This window comes from Schistocerca cancellata, chromosome 1 (assembly GCF_023864275.1).
Source record: "Schistocerca cancellata isolate TAMUIC-IGC-003103 chromosome 1, iqSchCanc2.1, whole genome shotgun sequence".
NCBI lineage: Eukaryota > Metazoa > Arthropoda > Insecta > Orthoptera > Acrididae > Schistocerca > Schistocerca cancellata.
Genome location: NC_064626.1, coordinates 432,013,373 through 432,036,319, shown reverse-complemented (window position 1 = coordinate 432,036,319; position 22,947 = coordinate 432,013,373). Strand labels below are relative to the sequence as shown.

General features: G+C 42.6%; 1 protein-coding gene across 1 annotated transcript; it reads left to right on the top strand.

The window, feature by feature from the left end:
- The first annotated feature begins 5 nt into the window (after nt 1-5).
- Nucleotides 6-22,476, top strand: LOC126161587 (uncharacterized). Its single transcript, XM_049917536.1, has 2 exons — nt 6-313; nt 22,160-22,476. Exons 1-2 carry the CDS (start codon nt 61-63, stop codon nt 22,360-22,362), a joined length of 456 nt encoding a protein of 151 aa, XP_049773493.1. The 5' UTR covers nt 6-60; the 3' UTR covers nt 22,363-22,476.
- The last annotated feature ends 471 nt before the right edge of the window (nt 22,477-22,947 follow it).

Genomic DNA, 22,947 nt, shown 5'->3' with positions numbered 1-22,947 from the left:
TTACTACACAGTCGCTCAGCCTTCGAGAACAGACAGTGTGCATTATCAGCAACGCAGAAGATGCCGCGCCCGCTGCTGCTCCTCGCAGGCGCCTGCCTGCTGTTGCTGTGCGCGCATAGCGTCGCCGCTCAGGAGGGGCCCGACTCGCCCCTACCGGGCGAGCGCGAGTACGGCTGGGATGACGACTTGCCGGGGGCGGCTCCCGGCGGAGGCCCGGAGGTGTACAACGCCAACGACACCTCCGGCCCTGTAAGCGAGGACAGCGCAGACGGCTCGAGAACCGACGAATCGAACTGCACGCAAACTGAAGAGGGTACGATGCCTTATTTTAACACTTATTCCTCATAAAATATTATGATCAAAATGCATCTCCAGCCTCTTATACACGTCATATGTTTGTGTAAATAATTTAAAAGTCACTGTAAGGACTGAGCTTCTTTAGTTCACAAACGTCTTGACCGCATTTGGTAGTTTCATGAAAGTCGAACAGTTAACCGGTTTCGCCTCTAATGAACCTTTTTTTTAAAAAATATTTGTTAATTACATCACACTTTACGCAGAATCACAACTGGAAATAAAGGAACTAATGTTTCGGCAAACGCCGAGCACCCTATTAGTTCCTCCCACACACGTCTCGCGAAGTGACCACGACGAGAAAATCATAGATGCTAGATGTCATAGAGACCATTCATTTCAAGCATTGCGAATGGAATGGCATAGATAATGATACCAGAAATACTCTCTGAAACATGTAGTAAGGTGGCGTGCGAATCTTCAAGCATTGCAAATGGAATGGCATAGATAATGATACCGGAAATACTCTCTGAAACTTGTAGTAAGGTGGCGTGCGAATCTTCAAGCATTGCGAATGGAATGGCATAGATAATGATACCAGAAACACTCTCTGAAACGTGTAGTAAGGTGGCATGCGAATCTTCAAGCATTGCAAATGGAATGGCATAGATAACGATACCAGAAACACTCTCTGAAACATGTAGTAAGGTGGCGTGCGAATCTTCAAGCATTGCGAATGGAATGGCATAGATAATGATACCAGAAATACTCTCTGAAACATGTAGTAAGGTGGCGTGAGAATTTTCAAGCACTGCGAATGGAATGGCATAGATAATGATACCGGAAATACTCTCTGAAACATGTAGTAAGGTGGCGTGCGAATCTTCAAGCATTGCGAATGGAATGGCATAGATAATGATACCAGAAATACTCTCTGAAACTTCTAGTAAGGTGGCGTGCGAATTTTCAAGCATTGCGAATGGAATGGCATAGATAATGATACCAGAAATACTCTCTGAAACATGTAGTAAGGTGGCGTGCGAATCTTCAAGCATTGCGAATGGAATGGCATAGATAATGATACCAGAAATACTCTCTGAAACATGTAGTAAGGTGGCGTGCGAATCTTCAAGCATTGCGAATGGAATGGCATAGATAATGATACCAGAAATACTCTCTGAAACATATAGTAAAGTGGCATGCGAATCGTATCGTAGAAGTACATAGCATGGATACACCTGCGTATTCTTGTTTCCAAAAATTCTGAATCACCTGAAGTGTTCTTTGTTTCTCTCCACCTCTTGATGGACAAATATTGGTGCCCAGCCCGAGAGAAATGTCTATAAATCGTTCCACGTCCATGCGAACCCACTGGACACAAAGATTAGCATACTCTGATTTTTCGGTCCAGTGTCCTCGTAACCACAAGCGCAGAGGTATTTAAACCATAACATAGTAATTTCACAATCAGTACCAAATTTTCTTCACGCATCAATAGGCGCACTCGGTAGGGATGCATCCTTCCTAGGGCACATTAGGCATTGTGACCACAGCGGCGTTTTTAAAGGAAGTGGACTTCGTACATTTTCTGGGCTCGACCAAAGAGACTACGATTCTACACTGCCATGGCAGTGACACAAATCGAACAATCCTATACCACGTTTCATTTAATCGGAACACATGAGTTTGCTATAGGATAGTAGTCGATAATGAGACCAACTGAAATGATTCCAACATATAATTTGTCACAAGCAGAAATCCATGATTATAATGGATGAGCCACTGTTACAATATCTTGTACAGTGCCGGAAAAAATGTAACAGCCTCAAGGAGGCTGATCATTGTAGGAAACAATGATAGCTAATTCAGACCAAATGAAACACGTCTCACCGTAAAGGTGCCCAAACAATAGCGTCACCCGGCCAGGGTGGCCGAGGGGTTCTAGGCGCTACAGTGTGGTTGATTCAAATGGTTCAAATGGCTCTGAGCACGATGGGACTTAACTTCTGAGGTCATCAATCCCCTAGAACTTAGAACTACTTAAACCTAACTAACCTAAGGACATCACACACATCCATACCTGAGGCAGGATTCGAACCTGCGACCGTAGCTACAGTCTGGAACCGCGCGACCGTTACGGTCGAGGTTCGAACCCTGCCTTGGGTATGGATGTGTGTGATGTCCTTAGGTTGGTTAGGTTTAAGTAGTTCTAAGTTCTAGGGGACTGATGACCTCAACAGTTAAGTCCCATAGTCCTCAGAGCCCAAACAATCACGTCAATACACAGTCTCCTCCCCCCACCCGTCCACCCCTTTCAGACGGTAACGCAGGCGAGTATTTTCGCATGAAAACAATCGTAAATGTGCCAAATGGCATATTGTGATAGATTGTCCCAGGTACCCTGTATCTTTTGTTGTAATTTGGAAGGATTCTTGCAGGCTTCACCATGTCCCATACACGTCCAATTTGCGAAAGATGTGATCTTGCCGACCAGGGCAGTTATTGTACTTGGTGAAGAGTACTTTACGTCCCAGCAGCCGTCTGTGGAGTTGCACTGTCCTGCTGAAAAAGCACATCACCTTCCTCCCGAAGAGATGACAGTGCACAGGGATAACAGCCAATAAAAATTAGCGGGCACTGGTTGCTTCACTCTATGGATGCACCAAATGCGACCGTGAGTAGTAACTGATGGAATCCCATACGCTGAAGCCTGGGAAGGGACCTGAGTACAACGGGCAAATGAACTTCGTAACAGTTTTTCACAGTACACGCATGCGTCAATCACTCACAAACAGACAGAACCTACTCTCATCACTGAAACAACTGGGCGCCATTACACTCTCCACTTGATTCTTTCACGACGTCAGAGTAGCCCTGCTTGGCCATGTCGTGATGGCAGTGGTAGCCTGGCAGAGTCATAAGCATTCGTAGTCTTGCTGCAAGCGGATAGTTCCAAATGGTCCTAGGTGACACGTCACTTTCAACATGTGCCCTCATTTCTTCCCTGGATGATATATGCTCGGCCATTGTTGCTCTCACAACGTGTCGACTTTGATATGCGTCCATACTATGAAGACGTCCGGAACCTGATCTACAGGTCTGGAAATATTTGCCAGAAAGCAGTGGCTCACTAACGAAACACTGCACCCAGCATGTACAGCAACCCGTCGATACGTCCATCCAGCTTCCCGCACGCCAACAATGCAATCGTGTTCAAATGTCTGAAGTTGTGCGACAGTAGTGCATACTCATCGGCGGGGCATGGTTGTACCCTAGAATGATTGTTGTGCACACTGTTCACCTCTAAACTCAGAACAGTTACCGCTTGCAGAATCGAAACAAAGGGTGCAAGGACCGGCCTCCAGATCGCCATCTGAACGCCGATGACCATGGCGAATGGGTCGCTAACAGTACATCCCCTCAGTATGCACATTTTATACCCTGGTGACACTGAGCACAGTCTTTGAGGGTGTGGAATGCTTTTCCCGGCAGTGTATGTTGGGCTATTCTTGGAAAGCACTACAGCAGGTATCCTGCGTGCTATGGATTCGGCAGGTCCTCGGTAGATTTTCAGAGTTATGGCCATCAGATGTCTACCCCCATTTACGCAATACCTGTGGATTACGGAAGGTATTTTATAGGCGTGTAGCTGGCACCCCGTAGTGTTCCAGATGTGTCCTACCGGTTTCATACCAGCTAAATTTGGTGGCTAACACGTCGAACGGACTTCACTGCCATGTTCCACAAACCATCGTAAGCCTTCTCGCTTACAGCTGGAAGATGTAATCGCATTTATGGAAGACTTCGAGCGCGAAGGGATGCAGGTGGTTCGCAGTAATGTTCACTAGTCCACAGCTGTCACTATGACGTCAGGTACTACCACAGGTCTCATGGAAGCCAATGCGATAGTCTTCCATAGCACAAAATGCCCCAACTAGCCTGTCAGAGCCTGTTTCAAGTAGTTGTTCACCTGAATGACGGCGTATCTGGACAAGAACATCGAACTGGTGTAACAAGAAACGTAATCATCTGACCAGGCGACACGTTTCCATTGATTAACGGCGTAACGTCGATGATCCCGTACCAACTGTTATCGAGATCGAAGATGTCATTACGCCAACATGGAAACACCTAAGGGTGGTCTGTTGCGGAGCCTCTTTTCCAACAACGTGAACTGTATGCCATGTTCCAAAACATTCGTTCCTGGCCTAGCACTGTCTGTAGTCAGCACTTCCGAGCGAGCAAGCCTCCCACCTCCACGTTTTGTGATGCGGTGCGGACGTACAACACCTCGTCAGCGACTCGTAGTTTCACCGTCCTTTAACCACTTTATTATATGTTCACGACAGTAGCACACAGACAGCCGACCAGCTACTCGATTTCCGAGATTCTCGTTCCTGGCGCCTGGCGGGCTGGCGCGTGCTCTAAAGTTGCTTCTGTCAGTGCATATCGCAATCTGCGTCTCGCTTCGTGGCTACAATGCTTCCCTGTTCACCCCTGCTCCGATTACATACTTTTCTTACGGAAAAGTATAAATTTTTTTTTACAGAAAATGTAGGTACGGTGTCATCAGACAGCAATCAATTTCTCAGTGGCCAGTTTTGCCTAATCAAGGTACACTGGAGCGCCAAATAAACTGGTGTAGGCATGCATATTCAAATACAGATGCATGTAACAGGCAGAATACGGCGCTACGGTCGGCAACGCCTATATAACACTACAAGTGTCTGGCGCAGTTGTTAGATCCGTTACCGGTGCTACAATTACAGGTTATCAAGATTTAAGTGAGTTTGAACGTGGTGTTATAGTCGGCGCAGGAGCGATGGAACACAGCATATTCGAGGCAGCGATGAAGTGGAGATTTTCCCGTACGACCATTTCACGCGTGTACCGTGAATACCAGGAATCTGGTAAAACGTCAAATCTCCGACATCACTGTGGCCGGAAAAAAATCCTGCTAGAACGGGACCAACGACGACTGAAGAGAATCACTCAACGTAACAGCAGTGCGACCCTTCCGCATGTTGGTGCAAATTTCAATGCTGGGCCATCAAGTGTCAGTGGGAGAACCATTCAACGAAACATCATGATGTGGGCTTTCGGAGCCGAAGACCAACTAGTGTGCCCTTGATGACTGCACGACACAAAGGTTTTCGTCTCGCCTGGACCCGTCAACACCGGCATTAGACTGTCGATGACTGGAAACATATTGCCTGGCCGGACGAATCTCATTTCAAATTGTTTCGAGCGAATGGGGTGTGAGTGTGTGGAGACAAGCTCATGAATCCATGGACCCTCATGTCAACAGAGGACTTTTCAAGCTGGTGGAGGCTCTGTAATAGTGTGGGGTGTGTGTAGGTGGAGCATAAGAGACCCCTGATACGTCTAGATACGACTCTGATACGTGCGTAAACATCCTGTCTGGTCACCTGCATCCACTCATATCGGTTGTGCATTCCGACGGAGTTGAGCAATTCCGGAAGAGCAATTAGACTCCCCACTCGTCTAGAATTGCTAGAGTGGCTCCAGGAACACTCTTCCGAGTTTAAACACTTCCAATGGACACAAAAATCCCCAGACATGAACATTATTGAGCATATCTGGGATGCCTTGCAACGTCCTGTTCAGAAGAGATCTGCACCCCCTCCCTACACTTACGCATTTATGGACAGCCCTGCAAGATTCATGGTGTCTGTTCCCTCCAGCACTACTTCAAACAAGTCGAGTCCATGCCACGTCGTGTTGCGGCACTTCTGCGTGCTCGCGGGAGCCCTACACGATATACTAAGCACGTGTACCAGTTTCTTTGGCTCTTCAGTGTATATAAATACCGTAGTTCAAGGCCATCATTTATGTGACTTTCATAGGCACAGTATATCGAATGGAGTGTGCTGTTTAGGATTAGTCTCCTTATAACTTAGTATCCTACTTCTATGGGAGTTGTGTATCCAATACAATATAGAAAAGTGTGTTGTTTTAGTGACATGCATAAACTAGAACTTTCGGCAATGAATATAGAGTTCAAATGGTTCAAATGGCTCTGAGCACTATGGGACTTAACATCTGTGGTCATCAGTCCCCTAGAACTTTGAACTACTTAAACCTAACTAACCTAAGGACATCACACACATCCATGCTCGAGGCAGGATTCGAACCTGCGACCGTAGGAGCCTCGCGGTCCCGGTCTGAGCGCCTAGAATATAGAGTTCAGATACAAACGTTTTCGTTAATTTTCTCATAAGATCCTAAGTATTATGTGCATAGCATCCAGTCAATTTTGAAATGATGAAATATGCCTGCATGATACTTTATCTCAGAACCTAAGACTTTGGGTTCACTATAGTATGAACGAAACCACTCGACGAGACATATGTGCAGTGATGTATTTGGTTGATCGTAATTTTATGAAATGAGTATTGAAGAACTACCTTGAGCATCTAGTTAAAGCGCCTTTTTCCTTGATTAGTTATTCATCTGCAGAGTGTATATGTTCTAATTTCGACAGATAACTTCCTGTGGACATTTAGATTTGAATTTCTGTTAATGTTTCAGCTAACGTTTAAAACTTTTAACCGGCAGAAAGCGGCAACCGTCGACTGACAATTACTAGCGTGAAACAGTGTTGCATAAATGGTAGAGAATCCTACTGACAGTTCACAGATCCAGTAGGGAGTAAGATGTAGTAAACACAACCTAGTATATGAATAAGAAATAGGAAACTTGTAAGAGAAAATGAAAAATGGATAAGTAGAAAATTTCCTCACAACAACAAAGAACTGAAGTGCTAGCAAACAAGTGTCACTAAAGAAAGCCAGGATATTGCCGTAAGGAAGATGGCTCTACTCCAATACAGTACTTATGTCTTGTGATTATAGTAAAAACTCATAGCTTCTAAATAACAATGGTGAAAAAGGTGTTCTAGTATTAAAGTCATATTATTAGTCAAAAGCAAATAATATTTAATGAATGTGTGATTGTAGATCTAACTTCTATTGGCTTTTTCCCAAATGGTGTCAATATTCGTAAACTAAGGAACACAGCACAAAGCAGCAGCAAGACACACAATGAAACTAACAGGGTTGGGTGGCTGTAAGCAGCCAGCTCTTTCAGCAATAGAGTAAAAGTAGTGCCAAGCCCCAGAATGGTATTCTGGGTGAATGCAAAAATTTTTAGTTTCCCCCAGCAAGTGGTGAAGCCAGAGCAGAAGACAAGGCAGGTTAGTATGCAATATGTTGACTGGAATGACAACACGGATGAACAGCCAGTACTGTATGCGGCGTGGGCACACGACCGAACTAATTGCCACATCCAACTGAGCTGTAGGACCAAGGTGTCAATGCAGCAGAGAAGGGAGCATAATGTCATTGCCGTTGATTACCTGCAGTGATGCAACAATGCGAAAATACCTTGCGAGAATGGCCTTCAGCACAAAGGCGCTTCAGAACTTTAACGTCCACTTTGAACAGTGGACGTTACATTTCAGATGTGTTACGACTGGTGGCTCTACCCTTCATTCGACCCCTGCGAAACCCTACATTTCAGCAGGATAAAACTCGACCGCATGTTGCAGGTCCTGTACGGGCCTTTCTGGATACAGAAGATGTTCGACTGCTGCCCTGGCCAGCACACTCTCCAGATTTCTCCCCAATTGAAAACGTCTGGCCAATGGTGGCCGAGCAACTGGCTCGTCACAATACGCCAGTCACTACTCTTGATGAACTGTGGTATCGTGTTGAAGCTGCATGGGCAGCTGTACATGTACACGCCATCCAAGCTCTGGTTGACTCAATGCCCAGGCGTATCAAGGCCTTTATTACGGCCAGAGGTGGTTGTTCTGGGTACTGATTTCTCAGGATCTATGCATCCCGAACTGCGTGAAAATGTAATCACATGTCAGTTCTAGTATAATATATTTGTCCAATGAATACCCGTTTATCATCTGCATTTCTTCTTGGTGTAGCAATGGCCAATAGTGTAACTGAGCTGAAAACCCGAAAAGTAGATAACTGACAGGCTCAGTGAACTGGGGCATATTCCGTCGTTCTTGCCACACGATTATGACATCGGTTTAGACCGACTGGTACAAATACCATGCCCTCCACAGTTAGCTCTCAGCTAACCAATCCCAAAGTGGGACCTGTGACGCTCATTCGTGGCCTGCCTAGATGACTACGTTCTATGATGCAATGGCTCCCCTGAGCTGATGGGCATCACTGCGGTGGGCTGTTTCCTCCTCGCTTCCACCTCCGTTGATGAGATCATTCGGCTGCGTCCATCACCAGGCTCCTTAGGTGCCTAGGTGATAGTAAGTGGTGAGTGATTAAGCTACCATCAAACCGGGGGGGGGGGGGGGGGGGACGCGGTAGTTGGCGCTCCGGGCCTATATGTGGTGCGATATCGGCAGGACTGGCCATTCTCACGCTGAGGGTCCACAACTGTGGTCACCTCGTGCAGAGGAGTTGACTGCCTTTCTGGTGCACGGTCTACGTCATCAACGAGAATACCCTGATAACGTGCTGGACGCCAGAGCCAGTGCGGGGAACACTGACCAAGCTGCTGCAGCTGAGCATGCATCGCCCTCGCCATGGCAGCCAAGACTGTGAGACGGACTGAAATCAGCGCCCCTCAGCTCACCCAGTTGCTGGCAACTGTGAAGGAAGACAACTGTGTATCACGAACGTAATAAATACCTATTTTCATAACACCGTCTCATCAGCGCGTTTCTGCATTCTTAGGACCGTCACCACTGCACTTTCTTTCACACTGTCCTGGTAACATGGAGGCTAGAGCTCCGGCTCTCTACAATACTACAAAGAACCACATGAGCCGAATATCAATTAGAAAAACGTCTAAAAATACAGTCCTTACTTCTGGAATTCACACTCTTTAAAACAAAATAAACGGATTCAGTTTACCTGCAATAGCAAGAGTAAAATTGGAATCAATCTCTACAGTTTCCATTTATCTGGTGCAAAAAAAGTTATACTGCGTTTTTAACGAAAATGTATGCATTACTGCAACTGCAGACAACTAGAATAATTACATTAGAACATTCGTACATGAAACGATTCATTTTAGCAAAAAAACCTCAGTTCTAAAAAAGTACAGAAACCTATGATTTAGAGATACTGGAATGGTTACCAGAAACTTTTCAACAATTCTACATGACCACCTTTTTTACCATCTGAATTTTGAATTCCTTCGTAACAAAATTCTGGAAGTCTCATGAGGCACAAGATGCATAACGTGAAGAACTTGAATAAAATAAGGTTTGTTAGAGAAGTCAATGGGAACAGCCACGTACACAAAATATAGTACTGTTCAGCACCTGTTTGTGAGAACATTCATCCAAATCCGTTAAGAAGTAATTTCAGTGACTAATACTGTTGGACGTCCTCAGTCAAATTTATAGAACAAATGAAATATCTAGTTTTCGTATATAATTTAAATTATTTAAAACTCATGGCAGATTTAAATTGTGTTTTGGACCAAGAGGCGAACCTGGAACCTTACCTTAAAAAAGCTATCCATGCACGACTCCCATCTCAAACTCGCAGCTTCACTTCCATATTTCACAGAAACCCTCTTGCATATCTCGCTAGTCTAGCACTCCTCAAAGAAAAGATAGTACGATCAAATGGCCTAGCTACAGCTTAGGGCATTATTTCCAGATTAAATTTTTCTGTCTGCAGCAATGTGTACACTGTTTTGAAACTTCCAGCGGATTAAAACTGAGTTCCGAATCGGAAGGTAGGATACAGATCGGCGGAATTTAAGTAGTAAGGCCGAATCGCGAGTCGTGCCTGAATAGTTCAGCCATTATGAGCACTGTCCACAAAAGGTAAGGCTCGAACGTTAAGGCTCCACGTTCGAGACCCCACCTGGCACACAGTTTTAATCTGTCAGAATGATTCAAAACAGAGTGCAATTCTCCCACCGTAAAAGATTCATCCTAGAGGAATAATTACTGTTTATACAATTTTAACTCTTTGAAAAGAACAAGCTTTGAAAACAAATGCCTCATTTGCTTTGTTCTCTCAGTTGCAGCTTACATTGTGTATAAGTAATTGTGTATAAGTAATTGTGTATAAGTAATTAAAATTAATTAACGCCAGTATTTGATACCAGCAGACTTCTGTTGCCCGGCAGTACCCTTTTTACCAGTGCTCGTCTGCTTTGTCTGTCATGAGTTACTTTGTTGCCAGGGTAGTAGAATTCCTTAACTTCGATTCCTTCGTGCTCCCCAGTTCAAATGGTTCTCACTTCTGGTCTTCTCATTTCTGCTTCTTCTCTTTAAAGTAATTAAAATTAAAGTAATTAAGTGTATAAGTAATTAAAATTTAAGTAATTAAAGTAATTATAACATAATTAAGTAATTGTGTATAAGTAATTAAAAAAATAAGTATAAGTAATTACTTTCCTCTGAAACTGCAGTGTGCTCAAAGCCTTTTGTACATTTGTAGATTATTTTCTTAGATATCAATTTCTCTACAATAGTTTTGGTGGGCAGCGACAGTATGCTAAAATCGTTAAGTCACTACAACCATAATTACTCACTTTTGTTATTTGGATGTTGTGTCATTAAATGTTGCTTCAAAATATTTCATCAGCGACACATAATGTGATTCTACATCTAGTTCTACAACTGTAAAAATATGAAACTGAACAGGATGTCTATTAACAACTTTTCTACTTGCAATTTAAGCATAAATTTTTACCTGAGCTACTCGAGTAAACTCCAGTTATTCCGGAAAGTCTACTCCCCTAGTCTACAGCACTTAACAGCATACACTCACAATTTGAGTGAACAGCTTTGTCTTTCACATTGTGAGTCCACTTTCCTCTGAAACTGCAGATATGCTCAAAGCCTTTTGTACATTTGTAGATTATTTTCTTAGATATCAATTTCTCTACAATAGTTTTGGTGGGCAGCGACAGTATGCTAAAATCGTTAAGTCACTACAACCATAATTACTCACTTTTGTTATTTGGATGTTGCGTCATTGCTAACCGAGATGTGAATGAAAATTCATTGTAATGATTTCGCTGGCGGCAGTGGAAAACCTATCCCTTTTCTAGGACTAATTTTTCTGTGTCATCAGCCTTCTAACTGGTTTGGTGGGAGCTGTAACGAGTTCTTCTCCTGCGCCAACCTTTTCATCCCAAAGTAGCACTTCCACTCTACGGCCCCTCAATTATTTGCTGGATGTATCCCAATCTCTGTCTTCCTCTGCAGTTTTTACCCGCTAATCCTCCTTTTAATACCATGGAGGTTGTTTCCTTTTATCATAACAGATGTCCCATCATTCTGTCACTTCTTAATGTCTTTCCCTGAATTCCTTTCCTCCTGTGGCGAACCTCTGTTACCTTATCAGTCAACCTAATTTTCAGCATTCTTCTGTAGCACTACATCTCAAATCCTTCTTTTCTCTTCTCTTCCAGTTTTCACTACCATAAAATTATGTGCTACATACCTACGTTCTCAGTACGTTCTTCCTCAAATTAACGGCAGTATTTGATACCAGCAGACTTCTGTTGCCCGGCAATACCCTTTTTACCAGTGCTCGTCTGCTTTGTCCTTCATGAGTTACTTTGTTGTCAGGGTAGTAGAATTCCTTAACTTCGATTCCTTCGTGCTCCCCAGTTCAAATGGTCCTCACTTCTGGTCTTCTCATTTCTGCTACTTCTCATTATTTTCGTCTTTCTTCGATTTACTCATAGTCCATGTTCTGTTCTTCCATTCAACAGGTTCTGTAATTCGTCTTCACTTTCACAGAGGACAGCAAGTGTCATCAGTGAATCTTATCATTGACAGCCTTTCATCTTGAATTTTAATCCTACTCTTTAACCTTTCTTTTACTTCGTTCATTGTCTTGTAGCTTATACGTATTTATCTCAGAATTTCGAACTTAGTTACTCTATTCCAACAATATTGAACGTCTTTTTCCGGGTCGACAAATCCTGTGAACGAGTCTTGACTTTTCCTCAGTCCTGCTTCTGTTATCAACCGCAACATCAGAACTGTCCCTCTGGTGCCTTCATCTTTCTTAAAGCTGAACTGGTCGTCATCTAACAGAGCACCAGCTCTCTTTTCCATTCTTCTTTATATTATTCTTATCAGCAACTTGGGTGCATGCAGATGATTGTGCTAATAATCTCGCACTATTCGGCTCTTGCTACCCTCTTAACTGTGTGGATGATGTTTTTCAGTAAGCCTAATAGTATTCTGCCAGTCTCATACATTCTACACACCAACTAAAATCCTGGTGGAACGTTATCTATATATTATCTGGCCCTTCAGCCTTATTTTATCTTAAGTCTCCTAAGTCTCTTTTAAGTTATAACTCTAACACTGGATCCCCTACCTCCTCTATATCGATCACGTCGTAATAGAATTCCTACCACTCATATAGGTCTTCAGTGTACTCTTTCCTCTTATTCGCTTTCTCCTCTACATTTAGCACAGGGACTGTCATTGTACTCTTAATGTTACTGCCCTTTCTTTTAATTTCGCCGAAGGTCTTTTTGACTTTTCTGAGTCAGTCCATCAGTCCTTTCTTTTGCTATTTATTCACATTTTTCATGCAATCGTTTCTCCTTAGCTTCCCTGCACTTCCTGTTTATTTCATTCCTAATTGACTTATATTTCTGCGTTACTGAATTTCCCTGCGCATTATTGTACTTTCTTTCTTCTTCGATCAACTGAAATAGTTCTTTGTTAGGCATGATTTCTTGGCAAATACCTTCTTTTTACCTATGTTCTTCTTGAGAACTTCTGTGGTTGACATTTTTAGAGGTGTTCAGTCCTCTTGAACTGAACTGCCTACTTAGCTATTCATTATCGAAGTATCTACACTCCTGGAAATTGAAATAAGAACACCGTGAATTCATTGTCCCAGGAAGGGGAAACTTTATTGACACATTCCTGGGGTCAGATACATCACATGATCACACTGACAGAACCACAGGCACATAGACACAGGCAACAGAGCATGCACAATGTCGGCACTAGTACAGTGTATATCCACCTTTCGCAGCAATGCAGGCTGCTATTCTCCCATGGAGACGATCGTAGAGATGCTGGATGTAGTCCTGTGGAACGGCTTGCCATGCCATTTCCACCTGGCGCCTCAGTTGGACCAGCGTTCGTGCTGGACGTGCAGACTGCGTGAGACGACGCTTCATCCAGTCCCAAACATGCTCAATGGGGGACAGATCCGGAGATCTTGCTGGCCAGGGTAGTTGACTTACACCTTCTAGAGCACGTTGGGTGTCACGGGATACATGCGGACGTGCATTGTCCTGTTGGAACAGCAAGTTCCCTTGCCGGTCTAGGAATGGTAGAACGATGGGTTCGATGACGGTTTGGATGTACCGTGCACTATTCAGTGTCCCCTCGACGATCACCAGTGGTGTACGGCCAGTGTAGGAGATCGCTCCCCACACCATGATGCCGGGTGTTGGCCCTGTGTGCCTCGGTCGTATGCAATCCTGATTGTGGCGCTCACCTGCACGGCGCCAAACACGCATACGACCGTCATTGGCACCAAGGCAGAAGTGACTCTCATCGCTGAAGATGACACGTCTCCATTCGTCCCTCCATTCACGCCTGACGCGACACCACTGGAGGCGGGCTGCACGATGTTGGGGCGTGAGCGGAAGACGGCCTAACGGTGTGCGGGACCGTAGCCCAGCTTCATGGAGACGGTTGCGAATGGTCCTCGCCGATACCCCAGGAGCAACAGTGTCCCTAAGTTGCTGGGAAGTGACGGTGCGGTCCCCTACGGCACTTCGTAGGATCCTACGGTCTTGGCGTGCATCCGTGCGTCGCTGCCGTCCGGTCCCAGGTCGACGGGCACGTGCACATTCCGCCGACCACTGGCGACAACATCGATGTACTGTGGAGACCTCACGCCCCACGTGTTGAGCAATTCGGCGGTACGTCCACCCGGCCTCCCGCATGCCCACTATACGCCCTCGCTCAAAGTCCGTCAACTGCACATATGGTTCACGTCCACGCTGTCGCGGCATGCTACCAGTGTTAAAGACTGCGATGGAGCTCCGTATGCCACGGCAAACTGGCTGACACTCACGGCGGCGGTGCACAAATGCTGCGCAGCTAGCGCCATTCGACGGCCAACACCGCGGTTCCTGGTGTGTCCGCTGTGCCGAGCGTGTGATCATTGCCTTTACAGCCCTCTCGCAGTGTCCGGAGCAAGTATGGTGGGTCTGACACACCTGTGTCAATGTGTTCTTTTTTCCATTTCCAGGAGTGTATATGCCAGAGAACTTGAAGCGTATTTCTTCCTTTGTTAATAATTCCGTATCCCCCTTCTTTTCGCATTGATACGTTCTGGCCAGTCTCTTAAACTGCAGTCGATTTGCTCCCGGGTATGCCTTTCAAAGCAATATCTGATTTCTGAATCTCTGCCTGAGCTTCCCGTATCTCGTATCTCCTGGCCTTTTCCAAGTATACTTCCTCCTCTTGTGATTCTTGAACAGAGAATTCGCTGTTGCTAGCTGAAGAACTCAGTCTCTTTCTCCTCTCTTATTCTTACTACCAAGCCCATATTCTTCCATAGCCCTTTCATTACTCCCTCCCCCACAACCACACTGCAATCGCCCATGACTATTAGATTTTCATCTTCCTTCACCCGTCAATATCGTCATACACTTTCTCTATCTCTTCATCTTCTGCTTGCGACGACGGCATGTGTACCTGAACTAATGATGTCGAATGTTGGTTTTCTCTAAATTCTGATGAATGTTCATACTAACTCAGTCTCTTTACTGCCTTCTTATTCATAGAGAATCCTACTCCCTTTATACCTGTTTCTGATGCTGTTGATTTTACCCTATACTCAACTGAGTAGCAAACTTTGTATTCTCCGCATTTCACTTCACTGAACTTTATTTGTATCTATAGTGAGCCTTTGTGTTTCCGTTTTCAGATTTTTTTAGATTCCCTGCCACGTTCAGACTTCTGACATTCCACGCCCCGATTTGTAGACTGTTACCTTTTTGTTGCGTATTCAATATTTTCCCATGGTCACCTCCCTTGGCAGTCCTCTCCTGGAGATCCTAATGGTGGACATGTCCGGAAACTTTTGGTAATGAAGAGAGCATCATGACATTTTTCAGTTACAGGCCACACATCTTGTGGATACACATTATGTGCCTTTAATGCATTGGCTTCTACATCGTTATGTCATTGATCGCTGCTAATTATTCCGCCTTTTTGGGGAAATTTCTCATCCCAAGGAGAAGAGAATGCCTCGAACCTCTGTATGCTCCTCCGCCTTCTTTGACAAGATTATTGGCAGAACGAGGGTGAATTTTTATGCCGGAAGTCTTCGGTCGCCATTGCTGATAATTTTTACTCAAAATTTAATCAGTGGCGAGGTTCTAAAATGGGACCCAGGACGTTCTGATAACTAGTCAAAGACGCTACTTCATTTTTGTCATCATGGCTCTCGTCGTTTGGTCTGGGTACACGTCACATAACACCCCTTCAAGTTCATGGTTGAATACTTCGCTCAATTTTTTTGTTACAAAGAGCAGACAGCTCTCAGACCAAACACGCTGAGCTACTATGCCAGCATCTCCTAGACCACAAGTGAATCCTTCCTGGTGTGTGACACGAATTCGGTAGATCAAAACATAATTCAATACACTTTAGGATATTTTCAGTTCAACTCATCCCTCAGATCTCTTATCCTTACCAACTAATACTGGGTCGATAACTGAATGCCATGCTGCTATTGTTGCTGCAGCATCTTTCTGTTGTTGATTTTCCTACAGTATACACTGGTCCCTTAATTTTTTGAACTTTCTGCAACTCCAATAAACATCTCCTATAAATTTAATGTTCCGTAAAAAAAGTAACAGCGTTATTGTTATTTCTGTTTAGGTACTCGAATACTCGTTTAGTTGTGAATTTCATCAGTTGTTCAGGAACTAGACTAGTATTTGGTTTGTGAATATCAGCAGCATCACAAAAGCTGCAAGTTCTCTTATTTTCGTCTGAAGTATGAGCAAACTAACACTGTTTATTTCATCTAATAAATCTAACAACTAGTATTTTTTTTATTGATCTTTGTCCCAACATACATCAGAACCACAACATTAAGACCATTTTTTTCAAATTTTCTCCAAAACTATCGAATTAAATAGGTACCGAAAGAACGAGCATATATTTGCATCAGATAATAACCAATAAATATGTTTTGTTTGTATTTAATGCCATAACCATTAAAACAAGTACTTTACAAGTGTTATCAATCTTACTACTGTGTATCCATGAACTTAATGAACATATCCTCACATTTGATTGGGTTTCCATAATGAAGTATTTTTTCTTCACTTTTAATCAAACATCTGTGTACCAAGTACAGTTCATGTGCAAGACTCAAAACATTCTCATACGTGAATCTGGTATTCCAATGCAGTAATTTTGCCCAATGGCAAAGAGACCTTGGATGTGGACTCTTAGACAAGCTTGTGAGGTAATGAAAAGTTCGGTTAGAACAAATGTAGAATCAGAGGAAAATTCCTGCCAGTTTTTTATTCTGAATTTAACTCCTCTTCACCTGAAGATCCAATAGTTCTTTCACAACTACACCCCAAAGAGCTCCTAGATTTAGGAGGTACATTCTCAAATCTTTTAACTGCTAACGGATATTTCTAAAGATTCTCATCTGTATATGAGCCTCGTAATTTGAAAGCTTATACTATTCTTAAAGATAATATATTTTTTTACAATTGCGCTTCATTTCGTAAGATATGAAAAAACAACACGGATGGTCACATCTACCACTAGACTCAACTCTGTCTACAACTGATGAAAATTAAACTAATAAGTCATTTGTAATTTTCACATACCATGGCTGAGGAATTGGTCTAAAAGCTGCTGGCTAAAGGATAGTATAGTCTATTTTTCGAAAAACGAAAGAAAATAAGGGTACTGCACAACTCTTTGTCTATATATAAACTGTCATACATACCTGTATCACATACAACAAACACATAAAGCACAAGTATAGATGTTTTATAACAAGGCATGTAAGCACACTCATAATCAAAGGCACAATATTACAAGAATTAGACGCATTAAAATCTACGCTCAGGCTGAAAATGAAACTTAATGAAACAGCCTGACATTAAGTTCGTTAATTGGTGAAACGAATGATGGATTCAGCTGATAATGATCTGGTCTGTTCTGTCATTGTGAATCTCTAACTGAATTAAAAAACTTGAGGAGTCATGTAACGGTTATACAGTGGCGTGGAACGTGTACTGTTTCTCCTGGTCGGACTTGGGTTTCAAAAAAAATGTAAACTAAATATTACGACAAATTTGATAAAAAATCGAAAAGTACGGCAAAGAAGAAGACATAGAACTACAACGGACATATTATTCAATGGACTCTTGCGCTTCTATGCATGAGCTATCTTTCCTTTGTCATTCGCTTATCTTATCTGCTTGGACTCGGACGTAAGGGGACGTTCTTGTGTAAAGCTCATCTTGCTGTACCAGCTGATAATGTAAGTTGTACTTAAAACCCGAAAAATATAATGGTTATTTTGTCAAAAGAATTTGTTTATGTGATCAATCTATTGTAAATCTGATACCTTTATTGTCTTAAGTAGGTTTAGGCTTTAACAAAGAATTTTCATTGTTAGGCGCCATCTTAGAAAAATCTTTAACATTTCTTTTTAGCTCATCTACGAGACGTGCCGTCAGTTAGGACAATTAACTTTATTTCAGATCCCACGAGACCAGATGCAGCTACTAATAACTTAACAATTTTACTAACAGATTTTCTATGTGTATCACGAGATAACATCCCAGGCAGAAAAGGTCTGGTCACAGGATTCCAGTTCCATTATAGGATTTCATTTGTAGATGCTACTCTTGTTATCTTATATTGGGGAATCGAGACGAAGCCACGATGTATCGACGATTACGTGACCACCCTGAGAACTGAGCTAGTTTAATGAGTGCTTATACACGTCAGTCTAAATTAAACAATATATTACACTGTTAATAATATGCCTACATTAGTTATTTCTCTTTTATGCTAAGCCATTGCGTTAACGTGTGTTTCTTTTTTATATAATTCACGGCTCATATTTTATTTTAATACATCACACTAACAGTAACAAAACAAATAAAAAATATATTTTATTACATTACAAACCCTGAATGAAGTGGTGCCAGGAGACAGTCAACTAATATCGCATAAAACATGAAGTGTACTACCCTTCTGAAAATACCTGTACATTTAGCTTATTTAGAGCAAGGTCAATTTACAGCATATGTAACACACAAGCGACTGGTCAGTTTATATTGTGTCTTCTTTTTAGGATAATAAGTTCTCAGGTGCATGACCAAGAAGCCACACCAAAGGTTGTTCCAGTGCTGCTGACGATAACAGTGCGGAAGCTCTTTCCAGAACTGATCAATAGCCATAGACATATCATAAGTGTTCAAATGGTTCAAATGGCTCTGAGCACTATGGGACTTAACATCTATGGTCATCGGTCCCCTAGAACTTAGAACTACTTAAACCTAACTAACCTAAGGACATCACACAACACCCAGTCATTATCATAAGTGTCACTATTGATATGGAACCTAAGATATGTTGATACCATAGGAACACAGGTCGAGAAACTCATAATTTTTGTTCTATAAGAACAATAATCTGAAACAAGGATTTAAACTCTTCGACATGTACTGAACGAAAGAGATATGATTCTTACTATCATTGCAGTGATTATAACATGTGTAAAAGAAGCAACTAATACGATATCAGTTCTCAATATGTGTAACATATCACAGGGTATTAATGGAAAAAGAGTCACCAGGTGTTGACTGTGACACAAAAATATTGTACATTTCGTGTTTACTACTGGGAATTATTATGCCCCTGAACAATTGATTTAAGTGTGCTAATTAACTGATTCATATTAAACTACTATACTCTTTTATATACAAGCAGTTGTAGAGTTGATATCATCACTTTTATGTTAAACTTTCTATAGCGATGAACTGATTCATATCCAGGTATGGATTCCTATACAAATCGTTTTCTTGCCAAAGCACTCTACACATCCTAGTACCTTACAGTGAACACCCTGTACGTCCAAAATCATTGATTCAATGTTTGTATGATCAAATTCGTTCTCACCATGTGCTCTATGACGTCCAACAGGTCTTACAACGATGTGTATTATCCCTTCATATGTGTTGTTGTTGTTGTGGTCTTCAGTCCTGAGACTGGTTTGATGCAGCTCTCCATGTTACTCTATCCTGTGCAAGTTTCTTCATCTCCCAGTACTTACTGCAACCTACATCCTTCTGAATCTGCTTAGTGTATTCATCTCTTGCTCTCCATCTACGATTTTTACCCTCCACGCTGCCCTCCAGTGCTAAATTTGTGATCCCTTTATGCCTCAGAACATGTCCTACCAACTGGTCCCTTCTTCTTGTAAAGTTGTGCCACAAACTCCTCTTCTCCTCAATTCTATTCAATACCTCCTCATTAGTTATGTGATCTACTCATCTAATCTTCAGCATTCTCCTGTAGCACCACATTTCGAGAGCTTCTATTCTCTTCTTGTCCAAACTATTTATCGTACATGTTTCACTTCCATACATGGCTACACTCCATACAAATACTTTCAGGAATGACTTCCTGACACTTAAATTTACACTCCATGTTAACAAACTCCTCTTCTTCAGAAACGCTTTCCTTGCCATTGCCAGTCTACATTTTATATCCTGTCTACTTCGACAATCATAATCTATTTTGCTCCCCAAATAGCAAAACTCATTTACTAGTTTAAGTGTCTCATTTCCTAATCTAATTCACGCAGCATCACTCGGCTTAATTCGACTACATTCCATTATCCTCGTTTTACTTTTGTTGATGTTCACCTTATACCCTCCTTTCAAGACACTGTCCATTCCGTTCAACTACTCTTCCAAGTCCTTTGCTGTCTCTGACAGAATTACAATGTCATCGGCGAACCTCGACGTTTTTATTTCTTCTCCATGGATTTTAATACCTACTCCGAATTTTTCTTTTGTTTCCTTTACTGCTTGCTCAATATGCAGATTGAATAACATCGGGGAGAGGCTACAATCCTGTCTCACTCCCTTCCCAACCACTGCTTCCTCTCATGTCCCTCAACTTTAATGATTGCCATCTGCTTTCTGCACAAATTGTAAATAGCCTTTCGCTCCCTGTATTTTAGCCCTGCCACCTTCAGATTTTGAAAGAGAGTGTTCCAGACAGCATTGTCAAAAGCTGTCTCTAAGTCTACAAATGCTAGAAACGTAGGTTTGCCTTTCCTTAATCTTTGTTCTAAGATAAGTCGTAGGGTCAGTATTGCCTCACGTGTTCCAACATTTCTACGGAATCCAAACTGATCTTCCACGAGGTCGGCTTCTACCAGTTTTTCTATTCGTCTGTAAAGAATTCGCGTTAATATTTTGCAGCTGTGACTTATTAAAGTGATAGTTCGGTAATTTTCACATCTGTCAACACCTGCTTTCTTTGAGATTGTAATATTATATTCTTCTTGAAGTGTGAGGGTATTTCGCCTGCCTCATACATCTTCCTCACCAGATGGTAAAGTTTTGTCATGACTGGCTCTCCCAAGGCCATCAGTAGTTCCAATGGAATGTTGTCTACTCCCGGGGCCTTGTTTCGACACAGGACTTTCAGTGCTCTGTCAAACTCTTCACGCAGTATCGTATCTCCCATTTCATCTTCGTCTAGATCCTCTTCCATTTGAATAATATTGTCCTCAAGTACATCGCCCTTGTATAGTCCCTATATATACTCCTTCCACCTTTCTGCTTTCCCTTGTTTTCTTAGAACTGGGTTTCCATCTGAGCTCTTGATATTCATACAAGTGGTTCTCTTTTCTCCAAAAGTCTCTTTAATTTTCCTGTAGGCAGTATCTATCTTACCCCTAGTGAGATAAGCCTCTTCATACTTACATTTGTCCTCTAGCCATCCCTGCTTAGCCATTTTGCACTTCCTGTCGATCTCATTTTTGAGACGTTTGTATTCCTTTTTGCCTGCTTCATTTACTACCTTTTCTTATTTTCTCCTTTCATCAATTAAATTCAATATTTCTTCTGTTACCCAAGGATTTCTACTAGCTCTCGTCTTTTTACCTACTAGACCCTCTGCTGCCTTCACTACTTCATCTCTCAAAGCTACTCATTCTTCTTCTACTGTACTTCTTTTTCCCATTCTTGTCAATTGTTCCCTTATGCTCTCTCTGAAAGTCTATACAACCTCTGGTTTAGTCAGTTTATCCAGGTCCCATGACCTTAGATTCCCACCTTTTTGCAGTTTCTTCAGTTTTAATCCACAGTTCGTAACCAATAGGTTGTGGGCACAGTCCACATCTGCCCCTGGAAATGTCACAATTTAGAACCTGGTTCCTAAATCTCTGTCTTGCCATTCTATAATCAATCTGATACCTTCTAGTATCTCCTGGATTCATCCATGTATACAACCTCCTTTTATGATTCTTGAACCAAGTGTTGGCTATGATTAAGTTATGCTCTGTGCAAAATTCTAACAGGCGGCTTCCTCTTTCATTTCTTACCCCCAATCCATATTCACCTAGTATGTTTCCTTCTCTCCCTTCTCCTTTTCTCGAATTCCAGTCACCCTTCATATGCTAGCCATAAAATCACATATAAATTACCTAGTTATATACTCTGCAAGGATGAATTGTTGAATTGTTCAAAACATTATTCAATGAAGTATTAATTTCCATTGGTCATTGTTCTAATTTTGTGCTGAGTGAAATTACAGAACTTCATTTGCCCTTTTTAGCATCCCGGAAAGGAACAGCTGCACATGCAGGCTCCAGGCACAGAACCCTTGCCAGGACGACAGCTCACGCCAGAACCGCCAAGTCCAGGACGGCTTCCAACGCCAGCAGGGCAGGCAGATCGCGGACTGCGGCCAGAGCCCGGACAGCTGGCAAGGAGGCCGGCAGAGCAGTGGCGAAGGCTGCCAGGGCGCACAGCAAGTGACAGCTGCTGCGTCGGTACACAACCAGTGGACACAGTGCAGCACAGCGATTAATCTAGCACCGTCTATACTATCATTGTAAGAAGTAAATAAATCATGTTTATTGCATATTCCAATTTGATTTGTTATTATTTTTTTCAGAAATTAATTCGCAATAAGGCTATCAATATGATGTGCACCACCATAGAATGCTCACATTCAACCCAAACAACAGTCTACAAGAAAGAGAAGTAATCTTTATTATGAGTTAGTAGGAAAAAGTACACTACTGGCCATTAAAATTGCTATACCACGAAGATGACGTGCTACAGACGCGAAATTTAACCGACAGGAAGAAGATGTTGTGATATGCAAATAATTAGCTTTTCAGAGCATTCACACAAGCCTGGTGCCGGTGGGCATGAGGAAAGTTTCCAACCGATTTCTCACACACAAACAGCAGTTGACCTGCGTTGCCTGGTGAAACGTTTTTGTGATGCCTCGTGTAAGGAAGAGAAATGCGTACCATCACATTTCCGACTTTGATAAAGGTCGGATTGTAGCCTATCACGGTTACGGTTTATCGTATCGTAACATTGCTGCTTGCG

Coding starts and splice junctions, on each gene's coding strand:
- LOC126161587 (XM_049917536.1), top strand. CDS start 61: ATGCCGCGCCCGCTGCTGCTCCTCGCAGGCGCCTGCCTGCTGTTGCTG. Junction 314..22,159: donor CTGCACGCAAACTGAAGAGG/GTACGATGCCTT, acceptor TGCCCTTTTTAG/CATCCCGGAAAGGAACAGCT.